Source organism: Lampris incognitus, chromosome 11 (assembly GCF_029633865.1).
Source record: "Lampris incognitus isolate fLamInc1 chromosome 11, fLamInc1.hap2, whole genome shotgun sequence".
Lineage (NCBI taxonomy): Eukaryota > Metazoa > Chordata > Actinopteri > Lampriformes > Lampridae > Lampris > Lampris incognitus.
In genome coordinates this window covers 58,909,509-58,934,950 of record NC_079221.1, presented here as the reverse complement: position 1 = coordinate 58,934,950, position 25,442 = coordinate 58,909,509, and the positions used below count along the sequence as shown (strand labels likewise).

The window sequence follows — 25,442 nt, the reverse complement described above, 5'->3', positions numbered from 1 at the left end:
TTGACTCCAACTGAAACGACATGCCAGCTCTGTTCAGGCAATCCTAAATTGGAGGAAATCCCACACATCACAGACGAAGCCAGAATAGTTGGCATGAATGCTGTAATCCAAAGTAAGTTAAATGCATCCTTTAGTTTAGTTTATTTAGTTTATAAAAGCACAGTGTGCATGGACATTAATCCTTTGATTAACCATACACAGCTGATTTAATGGGCTAATGTATATCCTCATGTCCATTACAGACATCTCTACTTCCAATAGAAGGTGTACTGAATGCCCCCTGATCTACCGTTATCAGGAATGGACAGATGGTCTGCTTCATTTCAATGACCATGTCATTCTGACACTGCAGCTCTGCCTTTACCTAAGGCACAATCTTCAGGTGTGTAAAACGGTGTTAATGACAGACAACACAAGGTGTTATGACCTTCATTTATTCCATATCGACCCAGAAAGATTTCATCAATTGAAAATTGTTCAATAACCATTGTCGCAAGATTTTCCAAATTCTTTGTAGCCCCTTTTCTGCTAGTACTATGCTTTCTGCGGCACTAATCAAAGTTAAATTGGCAGCCTATTCCACATCTGCAATTTATCTGCCCATTTTTAAAATAAATACATGACCAGGCACAGTGATTGCAGGGAATGATGTTACTATTTACAGTAGTACTGTGTTTTCAGCATATTCATACCTTCCATTTCAAACCTTTTCCTGTCTTATTTTTTACCATAGACTCATGTGTCAGTGTCTAGAGTCATCAGCTCTCTGGAGGCTTTGGGTGAAGAACGGTTTCCAGCCACCAACTTCATTTTTCAAGCATACTGCCACTTTGAGGCACTTTGCAACAGAGAATACACATACTCATGTGTAAACTGTGGGTTCCACCCCCTGTGGTGGTTATGGACCGCCACAGAAAAGCAGTGTTCAACTTTGAGGGTAAGTTTTTCCTAAAAGTGCTATTTAGGTAAATCGCTTTTTAACTACCGTTTTGTAGGTGCCACATGAAGTACAATGTACTTGCTACTCATCCTCAAAGGATATTTTGTGTCTTGTGTTGTATTTGGTGATTGCAGTTAGTGAGCTGAAATAACATAGAGGCATTTTGGGAATCCGTCCATCTACACATGATAAGCAGAGGATGTTTTGATGGTGAGTGTTGTGAGGCCAGGTCAGGTCGCTCTCCATGGTGCCGAAGGTGGGTCAGCAGTCCAGTGGAGCGCAGATGGGAGATCGGGGCGCCACAGTGTATATAGTTTGTCAAAAGAGTAAGATACACCAGGTCCCATCGGATGTGACTGCATCTCCCCGGAATGAACTGTATTAGATATTTCAATATTTTTGAAATTATGTTTTTGATGCAGACTCTTCACAGAATCCATTTGTTGTCCAACCGGCATATGACAATTGGGCACCATGGATTGCAAAGTACTCAACACGGAATATGAAAAGGTCCCATTGCAGACATCGAACTAGACATCGAACTAGAATAGGGTCTAATTGGCTTTTCAGATTTCATGTTTTCACCTTTTCAAGGTATGGCAAGGTTTTTGCCCACTGGACAGAGCAGTCCAAAGCTCTACTGAGAGGTGACCTGTCTTCAGGCTCCCAAGACTCCGGAAACGGACGCTTTCGGAAGTCGTCCAGGTCAGATTGAAATTCAATTTAACTACCGGTATAATCAGAACCATTAATAACTAATACATTCAGATGCTTCAAACACTTTAACTAATGTTGAAAAGTGCATTGTTAAATAAATGTATTTTTCAGTCATCATCTGTCTTGTTGCCCTCTTACATTACAGGAACATAACGAGGGCTTAGAACCAGAGGGGGTAAGTGACATTTGACAAACTTTACAGGACAGCCACAACAAAAAATGACCATACATTGTCATTGCGTGTTCTGTTTTTACGATATTTGATGAATTACTCTGGGTTGGATTAGAATTCACAAGTTGTCCTTTGCCACACACCCCTAGAGGTTCCTTTACATTACTTGATGACCACTACAGCAAAGATGGCAAAACGTGCAAGAGAAGCCCGCAGGTCTGCCCATGAAGGATTGGTGGACTTCATCACGAAGCTGAAGGGGTCGGACAAACGGCCACTGGTATGATACCAATAATAATAATGCTTATACATAAAAACATTTCTAATAGCAAAGAAGATGATCAAAGCCTGATCATCTGCAGTGCACTTATTTGACATGGTCTTTGTTTCTATAGGAAATAATCACAGGTGAAGGCAGCTCCAAGTGGCTGGTGAATTTCAGGTCTGCAAAACCAGACAGGGTCTTCACCTACCTGGAAGAAGACGACCAAATTGATGAAGTTTTTAAGCACATCAACTTGGTCCTCAAAGGAGCCACAAAATGTGCACCTTATGTCCCAACGACAGAGTTCCAGAGAGTCAGCTTCGTGTTGGATGTGCTGATGCCTGAGGTGAGGTTTAACTCAACCATCTGATCTTAGTTACATTGATTTCAACTCAACCATCTAATCTTAGTTACATTGATTTCAACTCAGCCATCTAATCTTAGTTACATTGATCTCAACCAACCATCTAATCTTAGTTACATTGATTTCAACTCAACCATCTGATCTTAGTTACATTGATTTCAACTCAACCATCTAATCTTAGTTACATTGATTTCAACTCAACCATCTAATCTTAGTTACATTGATCTCAACCAACCATCTGATCTTTTTTACATTGATTTCAACTCAACCATCTAATCTTAGTTACATTGATTTCAACTCAACCATCTAATCTTAGTTACATTGATTTCAACTCAGCCATCTAATCTTAGTTACATTGATTTAGACTCAACCATCTAATCTTAGTTACATTGATTTCAACTCAACAATCTAATCTTAGTTACATTGATTTCAACTCAACCATCTAATCTTAGTTACATTGATTTCAACTCAACCATCTAATCTTAGTTACATTGATTTCAACTCAACCATCTAATCTTAGTTACATTGATTTCAACTCAACCATCTAATCTTAGTTACATTGATTTCAATACTTGTCTGTTTATCCAGTCATCAAATCCTGTATTATAACTGTTAAAGGGCATTCCGCGATTTAGTGAATGGGTTACGCTCGCCCCACCACTAATTTGTATTGTGTTGTAAATATGGGAGCCCTTTTAACTGGAGGTTATCTATCTCTACCAGGCCATTGTCCACGCTCTTGTGGCAGTGGACAACCTCTCTCTAGCTGAGGCAAAGAGAAGATTTAACGCGGGACCATTGTATGATGAAAGGTACAAATGTCTGAAATCAGTCTACCACTTTGTTCCTAACATCCCCTAGCTGTGTTAATATTCATGATACACCATGACTTCTCATGTCCCATCGATTGTATTTCTTATCTCTCCTTTTCTGTCTTTCTTTTCCCAATGTATTCTTTAGTGAAGTGCAAGAATTTAATGATATTATCAAGCTGCAGAAGAGGCAGTGGATCGAGGCCGAGCATTCATATTTTTATTTCTATTTTATTTTTACTTTACTTTATTTATTTTGTTTTTGTTTTGATGTTTTTGTTTATTATTATTATTATGTAAAACCTCAACCACATTCTGTAAAATGCTGAACCCGATGAAAGCAATGAAAAATAATAAAATAAATTACTTTAAAAAAAAAGAAAAAGAAATGTGCGTCTGCCTCAGGGGCCCTCCATCCAGCCCTCCACCCCGGGGACCCCCACCAAGCCCCTGGTCACAGATGTTTACCATGTGAAGATGTCAAATGTTGCGCACAATGTCACATTAATGAAGATTATTGTTATATTTAACCCAATTTATTCTGTTTGTCCATGCATATTAATCCTTAATAGAGTGGGATATCCCACTGTTATTATGGCTAAAACAAATGGTCTCATTGTCATATGTAGCTTAGACTGTGTGCACAACTGCACTGGTAATTGTAAGATTTGACTGTATGAGAGGAAATGCCAAATTTCTCAATTGAGTACACATCACATTAGGGATCAGCTTGATAGGTTTTGAAGGTATTTTACGTTTAGACATTGAATACTAAAAACCTACGTTGACTTAACTGCTATTTCACCTGGGCACTATACTACAAAGTGAGTTTGTGTGTGTTTGTAAGTTTCGGTAGATAGCCCCTTCAGTCTCATTTGTCCCAGCAGCAGATAATGGCAGGTGTTATGGGTGTGTTTAAACTGTGGTTAGATAAGGCACCGTGTTATCAGAGCCTGTGTAGTGTGCTCACAGTGTTTGCTATTGAGTCTAGGTTATTTTGCCCTCAATGGGCTTCTGTAAAGCTTACCATACTTGTTACACACTCAGGCAGTGACTTTCTGAATCCGATAATAACTGAGTAATGAGGGTCGAGTCGTTAGAAAAATAGCCCACATGCTAACCATCCATAGCAAACGTTAGCTGGCATTCGCTAGTGTTGTTAGACATCTAGCCAATTGCGTTACGTTAACTAGATGGTTAACAACACTGTCAACTGCAGAGGTCACGTGATTTCATGTCAACTGCGGAGGTGCCTCTTGCGGAGGTCCGCCATTTTGTCTGCAGCCACCTACTCTTGGGTTTAGGGGTGAGGCTCCATCGCACCACAGCGTATCACCCTCAGGCGAATGGACTGGTCGAGAGGTTCCATCGCTCGATGAAGGCCGCATTGCGGGCTACCCTCAAGGACGACCGCTGGGTCGACAAACTGCCTTGGGTCATGCTTGGGCTCAGGACGGCCCCCGAGGAGGACCTCCAGTCCTCATCCGCCGAGCTGGTCTACGGACAGCCACTTCGGGTCCCGGGGGATTTCCTTCCCACCGCCACAGCTCCCTGGTCCGCCAGCTGCCAACGGACTGCGCTGCAGGAGGAAGCCAGGGCTTCTGCACCGGTCCCCACTTCTCAGCATGGCGGCTCTCAGTCCTATGTCCCCACGGTGTCACGTATCTGGAAAGAACCCAAAAGCAGACGGGACAACCAGGTAAGGGAAGAAAACAAGTCTTTATTGAAGTGACCGATCTCAGGGGTAGAGCAGGAGTTGGCTCAGTGGCAGGTAGACTGGCAGGCAGAAGTCCATGAATGGCGACGTTCCAGCGAAGACTGGTCCACAGTGGAGGCTTTTTAAGGGTGAGGGCGATTGCTTTGATGGCCCTCTGGTGTACCGGGGTGAAGGGGGGGGGTCAGCAGGTGTCAAGGGCGATCGCTTTGATGTCAAGGGCGAGAGGCTGTGACACGGAGCTGCGGTCGGCAGAGTATGTTTTCATCCGTCTCGACGCGCACCGCGGTCCCCTGCAGCCACCCTACGACGGTCCATTTCGGGTACGGGACACTGGAGATAAGCACTTTGTGGTGGAGGTTGGCAGCAGGCTGGAGCGGGTTTCTGTGGACCGCCTCAAGCCTGCTCACCTGGACTTAGACCGCCCTGTTGGTCTGGCCCTGCCCCCACGGCGGGGGCGCCCCCCGGCCCTGCCCCCCTCCCCCGGCGAGCCGCCCCCTGCTTCCCCAGCCCCTCCCTTTCCCCGGTCCAGCTGTGAGGACTCTGCCGCTTTGCCTGCGGTTAACCAGCCCCCAGCTCCTGTTCAGCGGAGCCGTTGGGGCAGAGAGATCCGCCCCCCTCGCCACACTGACTTGTCGTATTAAGGCGAATTCTGGGGGGACGTGTGTAGTGGTTATGGGGGTACATAATCCCCCTTATTGAGCTAGTAGGAACGTTAGTTTACAGCTGCTGTTTTCTCGGTTCGGGTTTACAGTGGTGCACTTCCGCTGCGCGGGTTTTTTAGTTGTTGTTGTAATGGTGAAAGAATAAATGGTGCACGTTGTGTAGCCGAAAGAGAAAGTTGTCACGACTCCTGCTTGAGCTCCTCTACAGTTGTGTGTATGTATTTTGATTGAGTAATGATGCATGATATTTTGTTCTTCCAGCTTACCACTTTGTTTACTGTTGACTTGATGGGAATGGACTGTTAGTTTCTTTTACTGTGATGTAAATGAAAGTTATTTTAAAAAGACAAAAGTCTCTCTCTCTCGCTCTCTCTCTCTCTCTCTCTCTCTCGCTCTCTCTCTCTCTCTCTCTCTCTCTCTCTCTCTCTCTCTCCCCCTCACTCTCCCTCTCTCTCCCTCCCTCCCCCCCTCTCCCTCCCCCCCCCCCTCTCTCTCTCTCTCTCTCTCTCTCGCTCTCTCTCTCTCTCTCTCTCTCTCTCTCTCTCTCTCCCCCTCACTCTCCCTCTCTCTCCCTCTCTCCCTCTCTCTCTCTCTCTCTCTCTCTCTCTCTCTCTCTCTCTCTCTCTCTCTCTCTCTGCCTCTCCGCCTCTCTCGGAGCGGAGCGGAAGTGTAAGTGAGTGCGCGTTTCGGCGTTTTCTATCGCTTCTATTTTTCATTGTTTCGTGTTTTTGGGGGTTTGTATTTTGACAGGTTTGTTGTGGTGGTGGTGTATTTTGATAGCGGAGCGGGTTCGGCCGGTCCGGCTGTGAGTCCTGCAGACTCGCGGAGTCGGCGGCGAGGGGCTGGAGGAGCTCACACGCCGACATGGAGTTAATACACTTTGTCCGAACTTCAAGTGCTCGCTAGAAGATTGCGGTTTAACAATCGGAAAAATCGTTGGTTATGACGGTGTGAAGTCCGCATCTAGGATGAATAGTGGAGTCGTTGTGTTTCTCGACAGTACTGACAAGGTCAACGTTGTTGTGGAGCAAGGCGTGGTATTCCGGGACACATTACATTACAGTCATTTAACCGAGACTTACAATAAGTGCATCATGTAACGTAGGAAATCAGGAGAACTACTAGTCATCAGAGGTCATAAGTGCATCTAAACAAGCACCTAAGAGCAAAACCAGTGCTAAAGTAAAAGCGCAAGAAAGATTTTTTTTTCAATGAGTGAATACAATAAGTGGTAAGAACAAGTAACAGGGTAGTAGTTCTTAAAGAGGTGAGTTTTCAACATGCGCCAAAAGATGGGCAGCGACTCCGCTGTCCTGACATCAGTTGGGAGTTCATTCCACCACTGTGGGGCCAGAACAGAAAAGAGCCGTGACCGGGTCGATCGGCAGCAGGGGCCTCTGAGCGTCCCGAGGCAGCAGAGCGAAGTGGTCGGGCGGGGGTGTAGGGCTTGACCATGGCCTGGATATAGGAAGAAGCTGTTCCTTTCACTGCCCTGTACGCTAGCACCAGAGTCTTAAACTGGATGTGAGCAGCTACTGGGAGCCAGTGTAGGGACATGAGAAGGGCAATTGTGTGGGAGAACTTAGGGCGGTTGAACACCAGACGAGCTGCAGCTTTCTGAACAAGCTCCAGAGGTCTAATCCCCGACGCCGGGGCGCCAGCAAGGAGGGAGTTGCCGTAGTCCAGTCGGGAGATGACCAGAGCCTGGATGAGCACCTGTGCCATCTCGTCGGTGAGGAATGGGCGAATCCTCCTGATGTTATAGAGGAGAAATCTGCAGGAGCGAGCAACCGATACAACGTTTTCAGCAAACGACAGTTGGTCGTCCAGGATCACACCCAGATTCCTCACAGTCCGAGTGGACATCACCACGGTGTTATCAATGGTGATGGCCAGGTCTCGGTGCGGGGAACCTTTCCGCGGGAGGAACATCAGCTCTGTCTTGTCCAGATTGAGCTTCAGGTGGTGTGTCATCATCCACTCCCAGATGTCAGTCAAGCACGCAGCAATGCGTGTCTCTACTTGTGTGTCAGAGGGAGGAAAGGACAAGATCAGCTATGTGTCATTGGCATAACAATGGTACGAGAAGTCCTGTGAGCGAATAACAGAACCCAGTGATGTTGTGTACAGGGAGAACAGGAGAGGACCCAGAACCAAACCTTGTGGAACGCCTGTAGTCAGTCTGCGAGACTGTGACACAGATCCCCTCCATGTCACCTGGTAGGAGCGACCCGTCAGGTAGGACGCAAACATTGAGAGTGCAGAGCCTGTGACACCCAGCCACTCGAGGGTAGAGAGGAGGATCTGGTGGTTCACTGTGTCGAACGCAGCTGACAGGTCCAGGAGTATCAGCACAGAGGAGAAAGAGTTTGCTCTCGCAGAGTGCAGCCGTTTTGTCACTGCAAGGAGGGCCGTCTCTGTCGAGTGACCCACTCTGAACTCAGACTAGTTGGGGTCCAGGAGGTTGTTCTGGTGGAGGTACAAAGAAAGTTGGTTAAAGACAGCATGTTCGAGAGTTTTGCATAGAAAGGGTAGAAGGGAAACTGGTCTGTAGTTTTTGACGTCAGATGGGTTAAGTGATGGTTTCTTGAGAAGGGAGGTGACTCTAGCAGTCTTGAAGGCAGATGGAAAGCATCCTGCTTGGAGGGAGGTGTTGATGAGTTAGGTTAGATAGGGAAGGAGTTCAGGTGCTATAGACTGAAAAAGAGGGGAGGGGACTGGGTCAATGGAACATGTGGTGGGGCGACTGGATGTGATGAGGTTTAGAACCTCGTCGGGGGAGAGGGGAGCGAGGTGCGATAGAGTGGGACATGGAGAGGTGAAGGAGGGTGCAGAGGGTGGGATAGTGCAAGCAGCACTAACCGGGTGGTGAGAAAAGGTGGATCTGATGTCGTTTACCTTCTTGTCAAAGAAGTTAGCGAAGTAATCAGGGAGAAGGGAGGAAGTAGGAGGAGAAGGTGGGTGTTGAAGAAGTGTAGAAGAGGTTTCAAAAAGTTTCTTAGGATTAGAGGCAGAGGATAGGATTTTAGAGCGATAGAAGCCAGAGGCAGAGGATAGGATTTTAGAGCGATAGAAGGACAGCTTTGTTCAGGTGGTGCCGCTGGTCAATCCAGCCAAAAAGATGATTTTGTCCAAAATCCCTCCATTCCTTAGCAACGACATGTTGTGGAGAGAACTGGAGAGACACGGAAAATTAATGTCCCGTATAAAACTGATCAATCTGAGCTGCGAATCCCCACTTTTAAAACATGTTGTCACCTTCAGAAAGCATTAGGTCTTTATGGTTCTGAGGAACAAAACAGAATTAAATCTGATTTTGAAGTTCAGAGTTGATGGTTTTGACTACGATGTTTATGTATCATCAGAGACAATGAAATGTTTTGGCTGCGGAATGGAGGGTCATCTCATACGTTCTTGTCCAGAGAAATCAACTGCGTAGCCAGATGAGGATGAGACTGCAGCACAGGGCCCCGAGCAAACTGGGACTGCGGCACCGAGCTCAAAGCAGGGAGAAACGCAGCAGGAAGAAAACCAGAGGGAAGCTGAGTTTCTGGCTGCTGGTTCAGGTGCTGCTGTTCCTAGTTCGGTTAACCCAGAGACTGCTGGTTCGGGTGCTGCTGATCCAGGTTCTGCTAAAGCAGGGGCTGCTGGCTCAGTTGCTGATGATCCGGGTTCAGCGAGTTCAGGGGCTGTGGGTTCAGGTGCTGCTGATCCGGGCCCTACACAGGACAATACTGTTGTAGAGGTTGTTGAAAAGTGTCCCACAGATACTACTACCTGTTATGTAATGGACACACAGACTGAAACAAATGAAGCAGAATGTTCTCTGGAGGAGGAATGTGTGATGTTGGTAAAGGAAGGCTCTTCTAATGTCAAGGATAAAAAGAGGAAACCTGATGAGGTGTTTCCACCTTCTAGTATAGCGACAAAGGTTTCTCGTTAGAGTAGGTGTTTGCAGTCAGATGAGGGTGAAGGTGATGACTCCAGTGATGTGGAGTCTCTGGCTGCCTCGCAGACGGGGACTCAGGAACAGACTGGATACTCTGTAGTGAGCATTAAGAAGTTCTTGCAGGACCCTAAGGAGGCCAGAAATGTAAAAGTTGAGATGATGAAGTGAGTGATGTGGAGTCTCTGGCTGCCTCGCAGACGGGGACTCAACAACAGACTGTATACTCTGTAGTGCGCATTAAGAAGTTCTTGCATGACACTAAGGGGGGCCAGAAATGTAAAAGTTGACAAAGGGTTTCCTGACTTGCAACCTTTCCTTGATTCAGTGAAGATTTCTCTGAGAAGTCCTGGTGGTCTGGGGGAGAAAGCTTTCACTGAACAGGAAACTTTTCATTTGAAAAAAATAGTTCAAAAGGTCAGAAAGCAGTTAGGGTATGATGAATAAGTTTTTCAATTTATTCTTTCTCTGTCCACTTGTATCTGTTTTGCAACTTCTTTTCTGTATTATGGAGGACATAAGAATAGGGAGCTTAAACGTAAATGGGGCACGGAATGGTGAGAAAAGGGCCTCTCTTTTCAAGCTGTGTGCTCTTAAAAAGTTAGATGTGTTTTTTGTACAAGACACACAATACCACTGATAATGAGGCTGACCTCAGGACAGAATGGACTAGAGACCTTTTTAAGTCACAAAACCAGTAACAGTGGTGGAGTTGGTATTATTTTTTCCAGGAATTTTATTCCTCAGTCTGTCGAGTCTGAGGAAGTTATTAAAGGCCGCCTGTTAAACTTAACAGCAGTGTATGAACAGGTAAAAATTGTGTTTATCAATATGCTTCAGTTGTGGGAGTGGATAGGCTAGTCTTCCTGGATGTTTTAGATGAAGTTATTGAGAATTGTACCAGTGAGGATTCTTTATTCATTGGTGGAGATTTCAATTGTACTGAGGACAGCAGGTTGGAAGGGAACCATGCAGCCTCATGCTGCCTCTCACAGTCGTCTGGTTCGTCTTATTGAGGCTCATGAACTGTGTGATGTGTGGAGAGGGTTTCATAACAAACAGAGACAATACACCTGGACACATGTTAAGGACAACTTGATGTCTATGGCCAGGCTTGATCGTTTCTTTTGCTTGAAACATCAAGTTTAATGTGTTCAAAAGTTGTATCATCAGCCCTGTCGGTTTTTCTGACCACTCACTAGTAATGGTTTCTGTCTTTATAAAATGTGTGAAATCCAATAGTGCCTATTGGCATTTTAACACAGCTTTACTGGAGGATAGAAACTTCAAGGACACTTTTGTCTCTTTTTGGAGAAAACACCAAAGTACAATATCAGATTTTGTGTCTGTACAACAATGGTGGGATATTGGAAAAGTCCAAATAAGACAACTGTGTCAACAGTACACTCAGAATGTCACACGAACCTTAATTACTTCAGTTAAAGCTCTGGAGTCTGAAGTAGAGGAACTCCAGGGCTCAGCTGAGGCCACAGGGGACCAACACCATACTGCGGCACTCGCAGTGAAAAAGTCTCTTTTGACCAACCTGCTTGGTGTTTCAGCTCAGGGCACTTTGGTCAGGTCCCGCTTTCAACATGTAGCCCAGATGGATGTCCCATCACACTTTTTCTTTGGCCTGGAGCGTAAGAATGGGCAGAAGCGGTTTGTTCACAGCCTAAGATCTGACACTGGGCAGGTGCTGACTGACCACACTGCGATTCGTAAGTGTGCTGTCAGCTTCTACAGTAACCTATTTAGCTGTGAGCATAGAGAGGAGCAGGCAGTGGCTCAGAGTTTTTATACCGATCTCCCTCAGGTGGACTGGCAGAGCAATGGAGAGTTGGAAGCAGCTCTTTCCTCTGGTGAACTCTATGCTGCTCTGCAGAGTATGCAGAGTGGGAAAGCTCCTGGTATTGATGGTCTACCTGTTGACTTTTACAAATCTTTCTGGTCAGTGGTCGGGGGGGATCTGCTGGCGGTGCTAAGTGACAGTCTCGCCAGAGGGTGTCTGCCATTGAGCTGCAGGCGGGCGGTTCTCACCTTGCTGCCCAAGAAAGGTGACCCACAGTCCATTACAAACTGGAGGCCGGTGTCACTGCTTTGCACTGATTATAAGCTCCTCTCAAAGGTGTTAGTTACCAGACTGAGCAAAGTGATGGGACAGGTGATTCATTGTGACCAGACCTACTGTGTACCTGGCAGGTGGATTTCAGATAACATCATTCTGATCCGAGACATTTCAGAGATCTGTAAGCTATTTGGCCTCGACGTCGGCATCGTATCCATTGACCAAGAAAAAGCGTTTGATCATGTTGAGCATGAATATCTGTGGCTCACATTGAGGGCTTTTGGTTTTGGTCCTGGCTTTATTAGCAAACTTAAGGTTCTGTATTGTGACATTCAGAGTGTGTTGAAAATTAATGGTGGTTTGAGTGCTCCTTTTTAAAATGCAAAGGGGAATTAAACAAGGCTGCGCCCTCTCGGGCATGTTATACTCCCTAGCATTTGAGCCATTGTTACACAAACTCAGATCTGACCTTTGGGGCATAACTATCCCAGGTTGCAGTGCACCCTTAAAGCTGTCAGCCTATGCGGATGATCTAGTAATTCTGGTGAACAGTCAGCTGGATATTGACATGTTGGAGAGGGACATCGTCCAGTTTGGCTTAGTATTTTCGGCCAAGGTTAACTGGATCAAAAGCGAGGCTGTCAGTGTTGGGGGTGTACCGGAGAAAAGCTCCACTTGCCTAGGGGGTTGAATTGGAAGGTGGGGGGGGGGCTGAAATATCTAGGGGTGTTTTTGGGTGATCAGTTCGTTGTTTTTAAAAACTGGTAAAATTTTCTTGAAAAGGTCAAAGGTTGGTTGGCAAAGTGGAAGTGGATCATAACTGAGATGTCCCACAGAGGTCGAGTCCTGATCATCAACAACCTGATATCATCAATGTAATGGCATCGCCTGTCAGTTGTTGACCCCCCACCAGGCCTGCTTTCCAAGATCCAGGCTCTTCTTATCGACTTCTTCTGGGACAAATTGCATTGGGTGCCTCAGTGTGTGCTGTACCTGCTGAGGGTTGAAGGAGGGCAGGGCCAGATCCACCTGAGCAACAGGGCGGCTACCTTCCGTTTCCACTTCCTGAAAAGGTTTCTGTACAGTCCTGTTGAGTTAGTGTGGAAGCTGCTGGCTTGCACCATTCTGAGCCAGCTAGGTGGCCTGGGACTGGACAGATCTTTGGTTTTGATGGACTTGAAACAGCTTAACATCAAGGACCTACCTGTCTTCTACTGTGGACTGTTCAAGGTGTGGAACTTGTTAAACAAAGAGAGACTAAGGCAACACAGCTCTTTGTTTTGGCTGCTCCAGGAACCAATCATACATGGCTTCTGTTTCAGTGCAGCCTGTCAAGTGGGGCCAACTCTGCTGAGGTGGTTCTGTGTGTCGAACGTGGTGACTCTGGGACATGTAGTTCAGCTTGCAGGCCCAGACTTGGACAATCCAGATCCTCTTGCCTCCCGCTTAGAGCTGAGTTCAACTCGCATCATCACTCTGCTGCTTACCAAATGGAGGGAACCTCTCACAAGTGGTGAGCAAACGCTGTTGGTCCAGCATTATAATGGTTCTGTTAGACCCGATGAGAAGGATGTTTTCCCTTCAATGAACATTTCCCCAGATTTTAAGGACTGTACAGGACCTCTTTTAAAAAGTGAGAACCCCTCTGTGTTTTCTTTTCGGGGTCCAAATGGAAGGTCAGTGTACAAAATGTACATTAAAGTTCTGCACAGGGACAAATTAAATGGCATCTGACACCCCATGGAGGGCTCACGTAGGTCTGAGGGACAGTGTTGGTCCTGAGTGGAGAATGCTGTACAAACCACCATTTGTGAAAAGAGCTGCAGACCTGCAGTGGAGGGTTTTACATGGTGTCGTGGCTGTTAATGATTTTGTCTCTGTTATTAATTCTGATGCCAGCCATGAGTGCCCATTTTGCTCTAATGGTGAAAGTGTCTTTCATTGCTTCATGGAATGTTGTCGACTGCTGCCGCTGTTTACATTACTGGAAAATGTTTTTGGGTTGTTAGGGGAGGTCTTTTCCAAACCCATGTTCCTTCTGGGTTACAGGTACTCTCGGAAACACAAGGCCAAATGCAGCTTCTTAATGTCGTTCTGGGGAGTGCAAAGATGGCCGTGTTCCTGAGCAGAAGGAGCAGGATGGAGAACTCTGGGGATGATGATGATGATGATGATGTCTTTGTGTTCATAAAAATGTTAAGAGCTCGTTGAACAGGAGGGTTTTGCTACTTCACAGTGATGGAGGATATGGAAAGTGGCGGCAGTGTGTGGTGTTGTGAAGATGTGCTTTGCTGTGTTGTGGATGGTGAGCTGGTCTTGGGCAGTGTCCTGGGATGATTTACATTCTGTCAGTCTTGTCTTACTGACCATGTTGCTCTTTGTGTTGTCATTTTGTTGTAATTTTTATTAAAGTATTGTTGAAAGTCAAAGTCTCTCTCTCTCTCTCTCTCTGCACTGCATGCTGGGATGTTGGGTGCGTCAGCGTGAGTGAGGGCGTTGAATGAGCTTGAGCGTGTTTTTTGGCTTAATTCACTTGTTCTCTACTGCTTTCAATTTATTTTATTTTATTTTCTTCTCTACATTTCTTTTCTTCTCTACAGTTTAATTTTACTTCGTCGTTGGTGGTTGGAAAGTGACTGGAGTAGCTGGTGGGAGTTTGGTGGTGTGCAGTATGGCGCCCCTCCCCGGTGAGGGCTCGCCTCCCCTGTCTATCAGACACGGGGTTAGAGTCGTGGTCGGCTCGCGGTCCACTGTGGAACAGGTTCTCCTGGCTGCAGGAGAACAGGTCGGCTATGAGAACATCACCTACGGCTCTGGAATGAATAAAGCCGTGGTGGCTTTTCTCCGAGAAGAGCGTTTAGTCCCCCTGCTGGTCGAGAGAGGCCTGGTGCTGGACGATCTGTTTGTAGCCGTCTCGCCATTGTTTGTGCCGTCGACACGTGTTACCGTGTCAGGCGTACCTCCGTTTATCCCAAACGAGCTCCTTGAAGGAGAACTGAGGGGTTTCGGAAAGGTTGCTGGCGGGTTCAGAACAGTTCGTCTGGGTTGTGGCGACGCCAGACTGCAGCATGTTACCTCCCTGCGGAGACAGGCCTTCATGTATTTAAATGATCCCTCAGAACATCTACAAGTGTCATTTAAGGTCAAATACGAACACGGCTTCTACACTTTGTATGCAAGTTCTGGCAGCATGAAGTGCTTTGAGTGCGGCGATGTCGGCCACAAACGTTCATCCTGCCCGCACAGGGAGCCCACAGCGGGCAGCAGTACAGGCGAGCCACAGCCAGGAGGCGCCGCTGAGGGCGGTAGCCCGCAAACAGCGCAGCAGGCGGCAGGAGATACCGCCACCGGTGATCCGCAACCTGGTACGGAGGGAAATGTAACAACTGAGCAGGACAGCAACACTGTAAATGACGGTAATCTGAGTGGTACTGCAGCACATGATGCAGATGTATGCAGAGACGGAGGACAGACAGAACCAGTGAGAGACAGTCACCCAGCTGAGGCTGAGAGTCAGGTCTCTGCAACAGGTGAATCACACTGTGAAAAAGCTGGAAATACAGATGAGGACATGTTAGAGGATGATAGCCTATCTCAGTTTACTGATATTGTGTCACAAGGTGATCAGCAGTCATACTTATTAAAGGAGATTAATGATTTCCTTGATGAAACCTATGGCAGACAGTCTGTGGATGTATCAGATGTCTTCTCAGATGTGGACAGGTTTGTTAACTCTGTTATGAAGATTAGAAAAACAGCTGGATATGAAGAGCTCAGTAAGCAGAAGAGGTTTCGTCTGAAGAAGATTCTGACGAAACTCAGGAAAGAAAAGTGAGGAAAGGTTCCTTTAAATGTTCAAAACTGAAATATGGGTGATACACAAAAGGTGTTTTTCTCTCTTGGAAAGGTTTCACTGTCTTATCCTTCCTTTTCTCTCTTTTAATGGACGGTTTGCGAGTAGGGAGTCTAAATATTAACAGAGGACGGGATAGAGTTAAGCGAGGTGTGGTAGCTGAGCTGAGTAGAGCTAAGAACATAGATGTGCTCCCCCTACAGGAAACACACGGCTCTGTAGACAACGAGATAGAGTGGGGAATGAGTTGGGCAGGCCAGGCTTTTTTGAGCCATGGTACCAGCTTTAGTGCAGGTGTAGCTGTTCTCTTCTCGCAGCGCCTCCTTTTGACAAATGTTTTGACATGTGAAGTGGAGCAGGGCAGGATCCAGGTAGTTTAGGCAACAATCCAAGAAATACCTTTTGTGTTTATAAATGTGTACGCTTATAATACAGGCACTGATCGCTTGAGATTGTTTAACAAACTGAGGGATAAACTCAAACAATTTAATAGTGGCTCAATCATAGTGGTGGGAGGAGACTGGAATTGCATTACACACCCTACAGTTGACAGAAACTCAGAAGAGCCCCATCCACCGTCAGCTTCTTTTCTGTCCACTGTGGTTGCAGAAAACGACCTTACGGATGTTTGGAGGACACTTAATCAAACAGCTAGGCAGTACACATGGGTAAAAGCTGCTGAGGGTACTGTCAGGGCAGCCAGGTTGGAAAGGATTTACTTCAATCAAACATACAGCAACAGGTTGATTAAGTCCACGATATAACCCGTGGGATTTTCGGATCACCATTTAGTAGTGGCAGATTTTTCCTTACAAGTTCAATTTCGACACTGTTCCTCCTGGCACTTCGATGTGCGGCTAATGCATGATAAAGCCTTCTGTCAGTTCTTCTCTGACTGCTGGAGTCATTAGAGGCTGACGAGGAAGGATTTTGAGAGCTTAGCTCGATGGTGGGAGGTAGGAAAAACACAAATTAGGATTTTATGTCAGCAATACAAAAACACAGTCTCGGTGTGGAGAAAGTCTGTCTTGACGAATTAGAGCGAGAAATTAGGGTATTAGAAGGCGAAGTAATTATTGGACATGATGGCAACAGCAGCACTTGGGAAAGTAGGAGGAATGCTTTAGGTAGGTTCCTACATGAGAGAGCAAAGGGTGCTTTAATCAGAACCCGAATTGCCACCATCAAATACATAGATGCTCCAACTTCTTTTTTCTTTAAACTCGAGAGGAAAATTAGAAAGAACAATGTGATGATGCATCTCAAACTTCCCAGTGGGGCAATAACAATTGATCTATCAGAGATGAGGAAGTTGGCCATAGACTTTTACAGCAGCCTGTTCAGTGCGGAGACCTGTGACTCTGACTGTGTGGGGGAGATACTGGAGGGACTGCCTCAACTGGGTGAAACACAGGTGACTTTGCTGGAGTCACCCATCACCTTTGACGAGATGTCTGCGGCGGTTCAGCAGCTCAGCTGTGACAAAGCCTCCGGAGTTGATGGACTTCCTTCAGAGTTCTACAAGACGTTCTGGACTCTTAATTGGACAAGACTTACACGATGTTTTTAAAGAATGTTTGAACTCTGGAACTCTACCTTTGAGTTGTAGAAGGGCTGTCCTGACACTGCTACCAAAAAAGGGAGATCTTGGCCTACTGAAAAACTGGAGGCCAGTTTCATTGTTATATACTGACTATAAGATAATTGCAAAATGTCTTTGAATTAGACTGAAGCAGTGTATGGACACGGTTGTACATTACAGCCAGACGTACTGTGTTCCTGACTGTACAATTAAGGATAATCTTTTTTTGATACGGGACATTATTGCCATATCTAAGCTCCAGGAGCTGGATGTTGGCCTGTTTTCCTTAGATCAAGAGAAGGCGTTTGACAGGATTGATCATTGCTATCTGTTCAAAACACTTAAAGGTTTTGGTTTTGGGGATAAATTTGTTAACTGGATCAAGTTGTTGTATTCCGGAGCCAGTGTTCTGTTGAAGGTATGAGGTGGGCTCAGCCGACATGTCTCTGTTAATAGAGGTATAAGACAGGGTTGTCCCTTATCTGGAATGCTGTACTCCCTAGCCATTGAACCGCTTTTATTTCAGCTCAGGCAGGGGCTCCCAGGGCTAACCTTTTCAGGGAACATCACCACTGCAGCTATCTTATCAGCATACGCTGACGATGTCACGGTTTTCACAACAACCCAAAACGATGTACAATTTCTCTAGCAGAAATTGGCCTTATACGAACAAGCTTCCTCTGCAAAAGTCAGTTGGTCAAAATCTGAGGGTCTCTTGCTGGGGGAGTGGAACAATAGAGAAAAGCCGACATTACCAGCAGGGCTGCAGTGGAATACAGAAGGGATAAAATGCCTAGGTGTCTTTCTAGGCAGTGACCGCTTCCTGAGCAAAAACTGGGAGGGTTTAGATGGACTTGTATCCAGCCTCAGTTGTCCTATAGGGGGAGAGTCTTGATTGTTAACAACTTGATTGCCTCGATGTTCTGGCACCGGTTTACAGTTGTAGAACCTCCGGACACGCTCATACGGGAAGTACAGAAGACGCTGGTGGACTTCTTCTGGGGAGGCTTTCACTGGACCAAGTCTGCTGTACTGTTCCTACCAGTGCTAGAAGGAGGCCAGGGCCTGATTGACCTCCGCAGTTGCATCATGGCTTTTTGCCTTCAAACTGTGCAGTGCCTTTTTTACCATGACCAGTGACTTTGGAGTGAAACAGCGTCCATGTTGCTTCGGGGGGTCATGAACCTGAACTATGACGAGCACCTGTTCCTTATGGACCTGGCTGGCATGGATTTCATGACAACACCCTTCTATCAATCTGTCCTCCGCACTTGGGGAACGGTCTTACACACCAACAGAGACTACTCCCAGCTCTATGGCAGTGTAGGGGAGGAACCACTGTTCCATAACCCACTGATACACTGCAGGATGCTCAGCTCCGTAAGTGTACAGAGATCCCTCATAAGAGCTGGACTTACGAAGTTAGTGTGTCTCAGATCAGGAGGACAGTGGAAGACGTCTGGCATTTTGGGCCAAGAGACTGGCTTTAAATCTCTTCATTTGATGAATGTGGAGAGGATCAGCCAGCTATGCTGCCTGTCTTTCCATCTTTGTCAGTCCGTTCAGCAGTGGAGGAGCAGGAGGAAGTGAAGGGGGCCATTCTGTCCTTCAAAACGCCAGAACTACATGACCTCTCAAGTACATCAGAGAAGGCCTTGTATGCAGTTGCTGTAAAGGTTCTCAACAGAACATCACTAGCCGGCATGCAGGAGTCGAGGTGGTTGAGTGTGTTGGCACCAGCCTCATCCCCCAGGGGCAGCTGGAGGTCCCTGTACAAACCCCCCATAGAGAAACACACTGCGGATCTACAGTGGAGGGTGGTACACGGGGCTGTGGCTATGAACAGACATGTGGCACACATTGATCCTAGGGTAGGGAGCCACTGCTCTTTCTGTAATGATGAGGAAACTCTACAGCACTTATGGCTCAGATGTCCCAGGTTGGACCCTCTTTTCTCTGTCCTGCAGCAGTGGCTCAGAGGTTTAGGAGAGGTTCTTGAAGACAGCCTGTTTGTCTTTGGTCCGAGGTACACGGCAGCACAGTGCAGACGTGTCACCTTGGTTAATGTTCTGATAGGTCAGGTGAAAATGAGCATTTGGCTCAGCAGAAGGAACAGGATGAAAGGTACAGGGTCCACAGACGCCATGCTCATGTTCAGGGGTCTAGTGGCTGCTCGGCTGAACATAGAGTTCATGTTTTTCAAACTTAGTTCAAACCTGGAAGGATTTATTTCTGTTTGGGGACATGGGGACGTGCTGTGCACAGTGGAAGACCAAGTGCTGCTTATTCATTTTTGAAAAAAGGGAAAATAGGGGGAAGTTCTGTATCCTTCTTTTTTTTTTACTGTGTGCGGCAATTGTTGTGTTTTTCCATATGAGTATTTGTGTTAATGTTGTTATCTTGATGTGACTGAAGAATTGGAATATTAAAGGCTTGGTTAAAGGTCAAAGGTCTCTCTCTCTCTTGCTCTCGCTCTCAATTCAATTCAATTCAATTGTCTCTGTCTCTGTTGTCTGTTGCTCTCCCTTCTCTCTCTCTCTCTCTCTCTCTCTCTCTCTCTCTCTCTCTCTCTCTCTCTCTCTCTCAATTCACTTCAATTCAGTTCAATATGTGCTTTATTGGCTTGACATACATTTGTGTACATATTGCCAAAACATGTAAAACAATAACAACACAACACAACAATGATAATAATAATAACAACAACGATTATGATATCAAATGTCTCTCTCTCTCGTATGTCTGTCTGTCTGTCTGTCTGTCTGTCTGTCTGTCTGTCTGTCTGTCTGTCTCTCTCTCTCTCTCTCTCTCTCTCTCTCTCTCTCTCTCTCTCTCTCTCTCTCTCTCTCTCTCGTCTGTCGCTCTCCCTTTCTCTCTTTCTCTGTCTCAATTCAATTGTCTCTCCTTCTGTCTGTCTCTCTCTCTTCCTCTCGCTCTGTCTCTGTCTCTGTTCCTCTCGCTCGCTCTCTCGCTCTCGCTCTCGCTCTGTCTCTGTCTCTTCCTCTCGCTCTCACACACACACGCGCACGCGCGCGCGGACGGGGGTATGGGGAGTTTCCCGTGCGTTACTGTGTGGTTGGAGCGTTAACGGTTGTTTAGTTTATTGAAGTTTACTTTTACTTCACTTTACTGTGTTTACTTCAGTTAATTCAAGTTCGCTTTAGTCATTTACCTTTAGTCTTTTAACTTTAATCATTTAACTTTAGTCATTTAACTTTAGTCATTTAACTTTAGTCATTTAACTTTAGTTAATTTGGTCTTAGTTTCACGTGACGAGCTCGCGGGTGGAGACCGTACAGCTCGCGCACGGAGGACGTGCACGGAGCCACGCGAAGCTGCGCGCATTGTCAAGGAGTTATCCCGTTGTGGGTTTTTGACGTTTTCTCTTACTTTTCCTCTATTTTTCCTCTAGTTTAGTTTTCCTCGTAGTTTTCTCTTAGTTTTCCTCTAGTTTTCTCTTAGTTTCCTCTTAGTTTTCCTCGTAGTTTTCCTCTAGTTTTCCTCGTAGTTCTTGTCCCCGCAGTTTTCCTTTTGGTCCGCGTCAGAAACGCTGTGTCCCTTTGCGTCTCGCGCAGTCCTGCGTCGCCGTGCGGGCTAACGGTCACCTGCTGTCTGGACCGTGGGCCGGTTACTTTATTATCTGTGTTGGGCTGGACGTCACGCCGCTGACACGCGGACCGGCAGCATGCGGCTCAGCGGCCCCGCAGCGCGGGACTCTCTGGCTTCCCTGTGGATTCTGTGGGTTCTGTTGGTTCTGTGTTGCTGGGCCGGAAGCGGCTCTGGATACAACCTGGACATCCAGAACTCTCTGGGCTTCACTGGTCCCAGCGGCTCTCTGTTCGGTTACTCTGTCCTGCTGCACCGCCACCGCCACCACAACTGGTAAGAACCACACACCACTACGCACAATACACACAATATACTACACGATATACACACTATGCACTACACACTACACACACAATACACACGATATACTACACAGTATACACACTACTCTCTGTTCGGTTACTCTGTCCTGCTGCACCGATACCGCCACCACACCTGGTATGAACCACACCATTACACACCATACACACGATATAGTACACGATATACACACTACAGACTACACACACTACACACACTATACACAATATAGCTATATTACAAATGTGACTGTACACCAGCACACTGCATATAAACTCATTTATATAAATAAATGAGTTTATATATATATATATATATATATATATATTCCCCGTTGCCCGGGGAAAATGTTCTCGCCAAAACAACCAACACAATCTGATCTTTACGATCACATCGTACAACATATGGCATCGAATATCAAAAAGACGCCACATTTTGCCACATGTTGCAAATAAATCAGATTTTGTACTTGGTTTTTTAAAATATTTATCGAACTGTGCAATCCTCTGAAAGTTGTGATTGTAAAGATACCTTTCTTTTTGTTCTACAGTGAGTCTTTCTGAAGTTTTAAGCGAACATACAACCACACACGCTTGCTTTATATATAGAAGATTTTGCCTTCGGCTGTTGGGTTTCTTCCTCTGAAATACTTCCACACCACTTACATAACTATCCCACATGTAGCTAACGTTCATACACTTGTGTGTGTGTGTGTGTGTGTGTGTGTGTGTGTGTGTGTGTGTGTGTGTGTGTGTGTGTGTGTGTGTGGTTTTAGATTGTGTGTTTTTGTGAGAATTTGGGGCAATTTGGCGGCGTAGTCATGTTTTGAGGGAGCGTGCGTGCCTGAACCCTTAAATTACTGACTTTAAAGTCCTGGTGAGTCAATCAGCCCTCATGTCACCAGACTTATCACTGCAACATGAAAATTAATTCACATTTTACACTCGAGGAGGGATCTAAGATAGTCATCGGAGGCACTGAGACAGGATTAACTCACTCTATAGTGGAAGGGCACTGAAGAACGCCAATCTGGACATGGAGCACTAAACTGTGTGATCAATTATTCAAAAGTCTGGCTCGCAATCAACTTAAATGTCCTTTTCAGGGGGGGTGCAGTCTGTAAAAGTTCCCTTATGAGGACTCAAAGCTGCCGTTCCTAAGTGTCAACCTTACTTTCAGCCCATTCGAGTGGTAAAGAACAACATTTATGTTTTAAGAACACTGTTGTGAAGCATTGTTGAGCCATCAGAAGCGAATAATTTGGCTAACTAACAGCGGGTTAGTCTCTTCATGCGGGTTGTGCAAAGGTAGAAAGACTGAGGAGGAGACAAGAACATCACGACTGTCAACATGTTCTTTGGCTATATTATTGTTATTGTTATTATTGTTGTTGTTTGTGTTGTTGTTATTATTATATTCTATATTCTGAGCAAGGGTCAGGTTGGCTTTCTACCAAATCACCGGACTACAGATCACGTTTACTCCCTACACACCCACATTAGCCCTGTGATGGTCTGGCGGCCTGTCCAGGGCGTCTCTCCAACTGCCGCCCAAAGACTGCTGGGATAGGCTCCAGCATGCACGCGACCTGAGAGCCGGATGAGCGGTCTGGTTAATGGATGGACACGTGCGACTGATTCTACTACGGTTGTTGTCGCTCGACACGCCGCACCGCTTAACTGCAGGTGCGCGGCCCGCGAACTGCTGACATGAAGAAGCCAGAAAGAAGATGTCCCACACTCTTGTACAGTATCCAGTCCAGTCCAGTCCAGTCCAGTCCAATCAGTTTTATTTGTATAGCCCAGTATCACAGATTACAAATGTGCCTCAGTGGGCTTAACAGCAACACAACATGCTGTCCTTAGACCCTCTCATCAGATGAGGAACACCTCCCTAAAAACCCTTTAACAGGGAGGAAGCTCAGGGAGAGCAGCAGAGGAGGATCTCTCTCCCAAGACGCACCGCGCGCAGTGGATGTTGCGTTCACGCAGTTTACATAACACAACATTGGAAGAGGACAACAGAATTATAATGGACACAACATGTGTGAAGAACATGATGATCAGTAGGTGGCAGTATGCACCTTAACGTTGTTTGCGATCCGCCAGTATACCGAGAGAAGAAGAAGAATAAGAAGCCGAAGACGAAGAAGTAAAAGACGAAGACAACGAAGAAGAAATCTTCCGCCATAAAATAAACTCCATTTCGCAAACAAATCAAATGTTTTCCTTGGTTTTTGAAATATTTGTGGAAGTGTGCGATCCTTGGAAAGTGCGGATCCTAAACATACCTTTCTTCTTCTTCTGCGACGAGTATTTTATACACATACATACACTACCGTTCAAAAGTTTGGGATCACCCAAACAATTTTGTGTTTTCCATGAAAAGTCACACTTATTCACCACCATATGTTGTGAAATGAATAGAAAATAGAGTCAAGACATTGACAAGGTTAGAAATAATGATTTGTATTTGAAATAAGATTTTTTTTACATCAAACTTTGCTTTCGTCAAAGAATCCTCCATTTGCAGCAATTACAGCATTGCAGACCTTTGGCATTCTAGCTGTTAATTTGTTGAGGTAATCTGGAGAAATTGCACCCCACGCTTCCAGAAGCAGCTCCCACAAGTTGGATTGGTTGGATGGGCACTTCTTGCGTACCATACGGTCAAGCTGCTCCCACAACAGCTCAATGGGGTTCAGATCTGGTGACTGCGCTGGCCACTCCATTACCGATAGAATACCAGCTGCCTGCTTCTGCTCTAAATAGTTCTTGCACAATTTGGAGTTGTGTTTAGGGTCATTGTCCTGTTGTAGGATGAAATTGGCTCCAATCAAGCGCTGTCCACTGGGTATGGCATGGCGTTGCAAAATGGAGTGATAGCCTTCCTTATTCAGAATCCCTTTTACCCTGTACAAATCTCCCACCTTACCAGCACCAAAGCAACCCCAGACCATCACATTACCTCCACCATGCTTAACAGATGGCGTCAGGCATTCTTCCAGCATCTTTTCATTTGTTCTGCGTCTCACAAACGTTCTTCTTTGTGATCCAAACACCTCAAACTTGGATTCATCCGTCCACAACACTTTTTTCCAGTCTTCCTCTGTCCAATGTCTGTGTTCTTTTGCCCATCTTAATCTTTTTCTTTTATTGGTCAGTCTCAGATATGGCTTTTTCTTTGCCACTCTGCCCTGAAGCCCAGAATCCCGCAGCCGCCTCTTCACTGTAGATGTTGACACTGGTGTTTTGCGGGTACTATTTAATGAAGATGCCAGTTGGGGACCTGTGAGGCGTCTGTTTCTCAAACTAGAGACTCTAATGTACTTATCTTCTTGCTCAGTTGTGCAACGCGGCCTCCCACTTCTTTTTCTACTCTGGTTAGAGCCTGTTTGTGCTGTCCTCTGAAGGGAGTAGTACACACCGGTGTAGGAAATCTTCAATTTCTTAGCCATTTCTCGCATGGAATAGCCTTCATTTCTAAGAACAAGAATAGACTGTCGAGTTTCAGATGAAAGTTCTCTTTTTCTGGCCATTTTGAGCGTTTAATTGACCCCACAAATGTGATGCTCCAGAAACTCAATCTGCTCAAAGGAAGGTCAGTTTTGTAGCTTCTGTAACGAGCTAAACTGTTTTCAGATGTGTGAACATGATTGCACAAGGGTTTTCTAATCATCAATTAGCCTTCTGAGCCAATGAGCAAACACATTGTACCATTAGAACACTGGAGTGATAGTTGCTTGAAATGGGCCTCTATACACCTATGTAGATATTGCACCAAAAACCAGACATTTGCAGCTAGAATAGTCATTTACCACATTAGCAATGTATAGAGTGTATTTCTTTAAAGTTAAGACTAGTTTAAAGTTATCTTCATTGAAAAGTACAGTGCTTTTCCTTCAAAAATATGGACATTTCAATGTGATCCCAAACTTTTGAACGGTAGTGTATGTATATATATATATATATATATATATATATATATATATAAGAAGACACGCTGGCCGCTGGCTGGCGGCTCGGACCCTGTAGTCCAGCGGTTAGCGATGTCTCCTGCGGTCCGGGCGGTGCGGGTTCGCTTCCCGGCCGCGGCACTTCCTGCGGTTGCGTTGTCCCCCGAATTCGCTACACTATAAAGATATATGTACCTTATATGCTGCTCTCCCTCCCTCCCTCTCTCTCTCACACACACACAACATACTGTGTTGTAGATATAACAGCTCCATATATTAATAGAGATAGGTGTGTGTGCGTGCGTGCACATGAGTATTGTTCATGTTAATTAGCCAGCCCGTCCAAATGATTATAGAGTTGTTTTATGACTGAGACACAGACACCTTCTGTCTGTCTGTCTGTCTGTCTGTCTGATTGTGTCTGTCTGACTGACCGACTGACTGACTGTCTGACCGACTGTGTGTGTGTGTGTGTGTGTG

At 45.8% G+C, this 25,442-nt stretch overlaps 1 protein-coding gene across 1 annotated transcript in view; it reads left to right on the top strand.

Annotated features, from left to right (window-relative positions):
* The first annotated feature begins 20,152 nt into the window (after positions 1 to 20,152).
* Positions 20,153 to 25,442, top strand: part of itga4 (integrin alpha 4) — a 108,295-nt gene continuing 103,005 nt past the window's right edge. Inside the window, exon 1 of the mRNA XM_056289679.1 lies at positions 20,153 to 20,980. Within this exon, the coding sequence (XP_056145654.1) occupies positions 20,784 to 20,980 (197 nt within the window). The 5' untranslated portion in view covers positions 20,153 to 20,783. The remainder of the gene's footprint in view (positions 20,981 to 25,442) is intronic.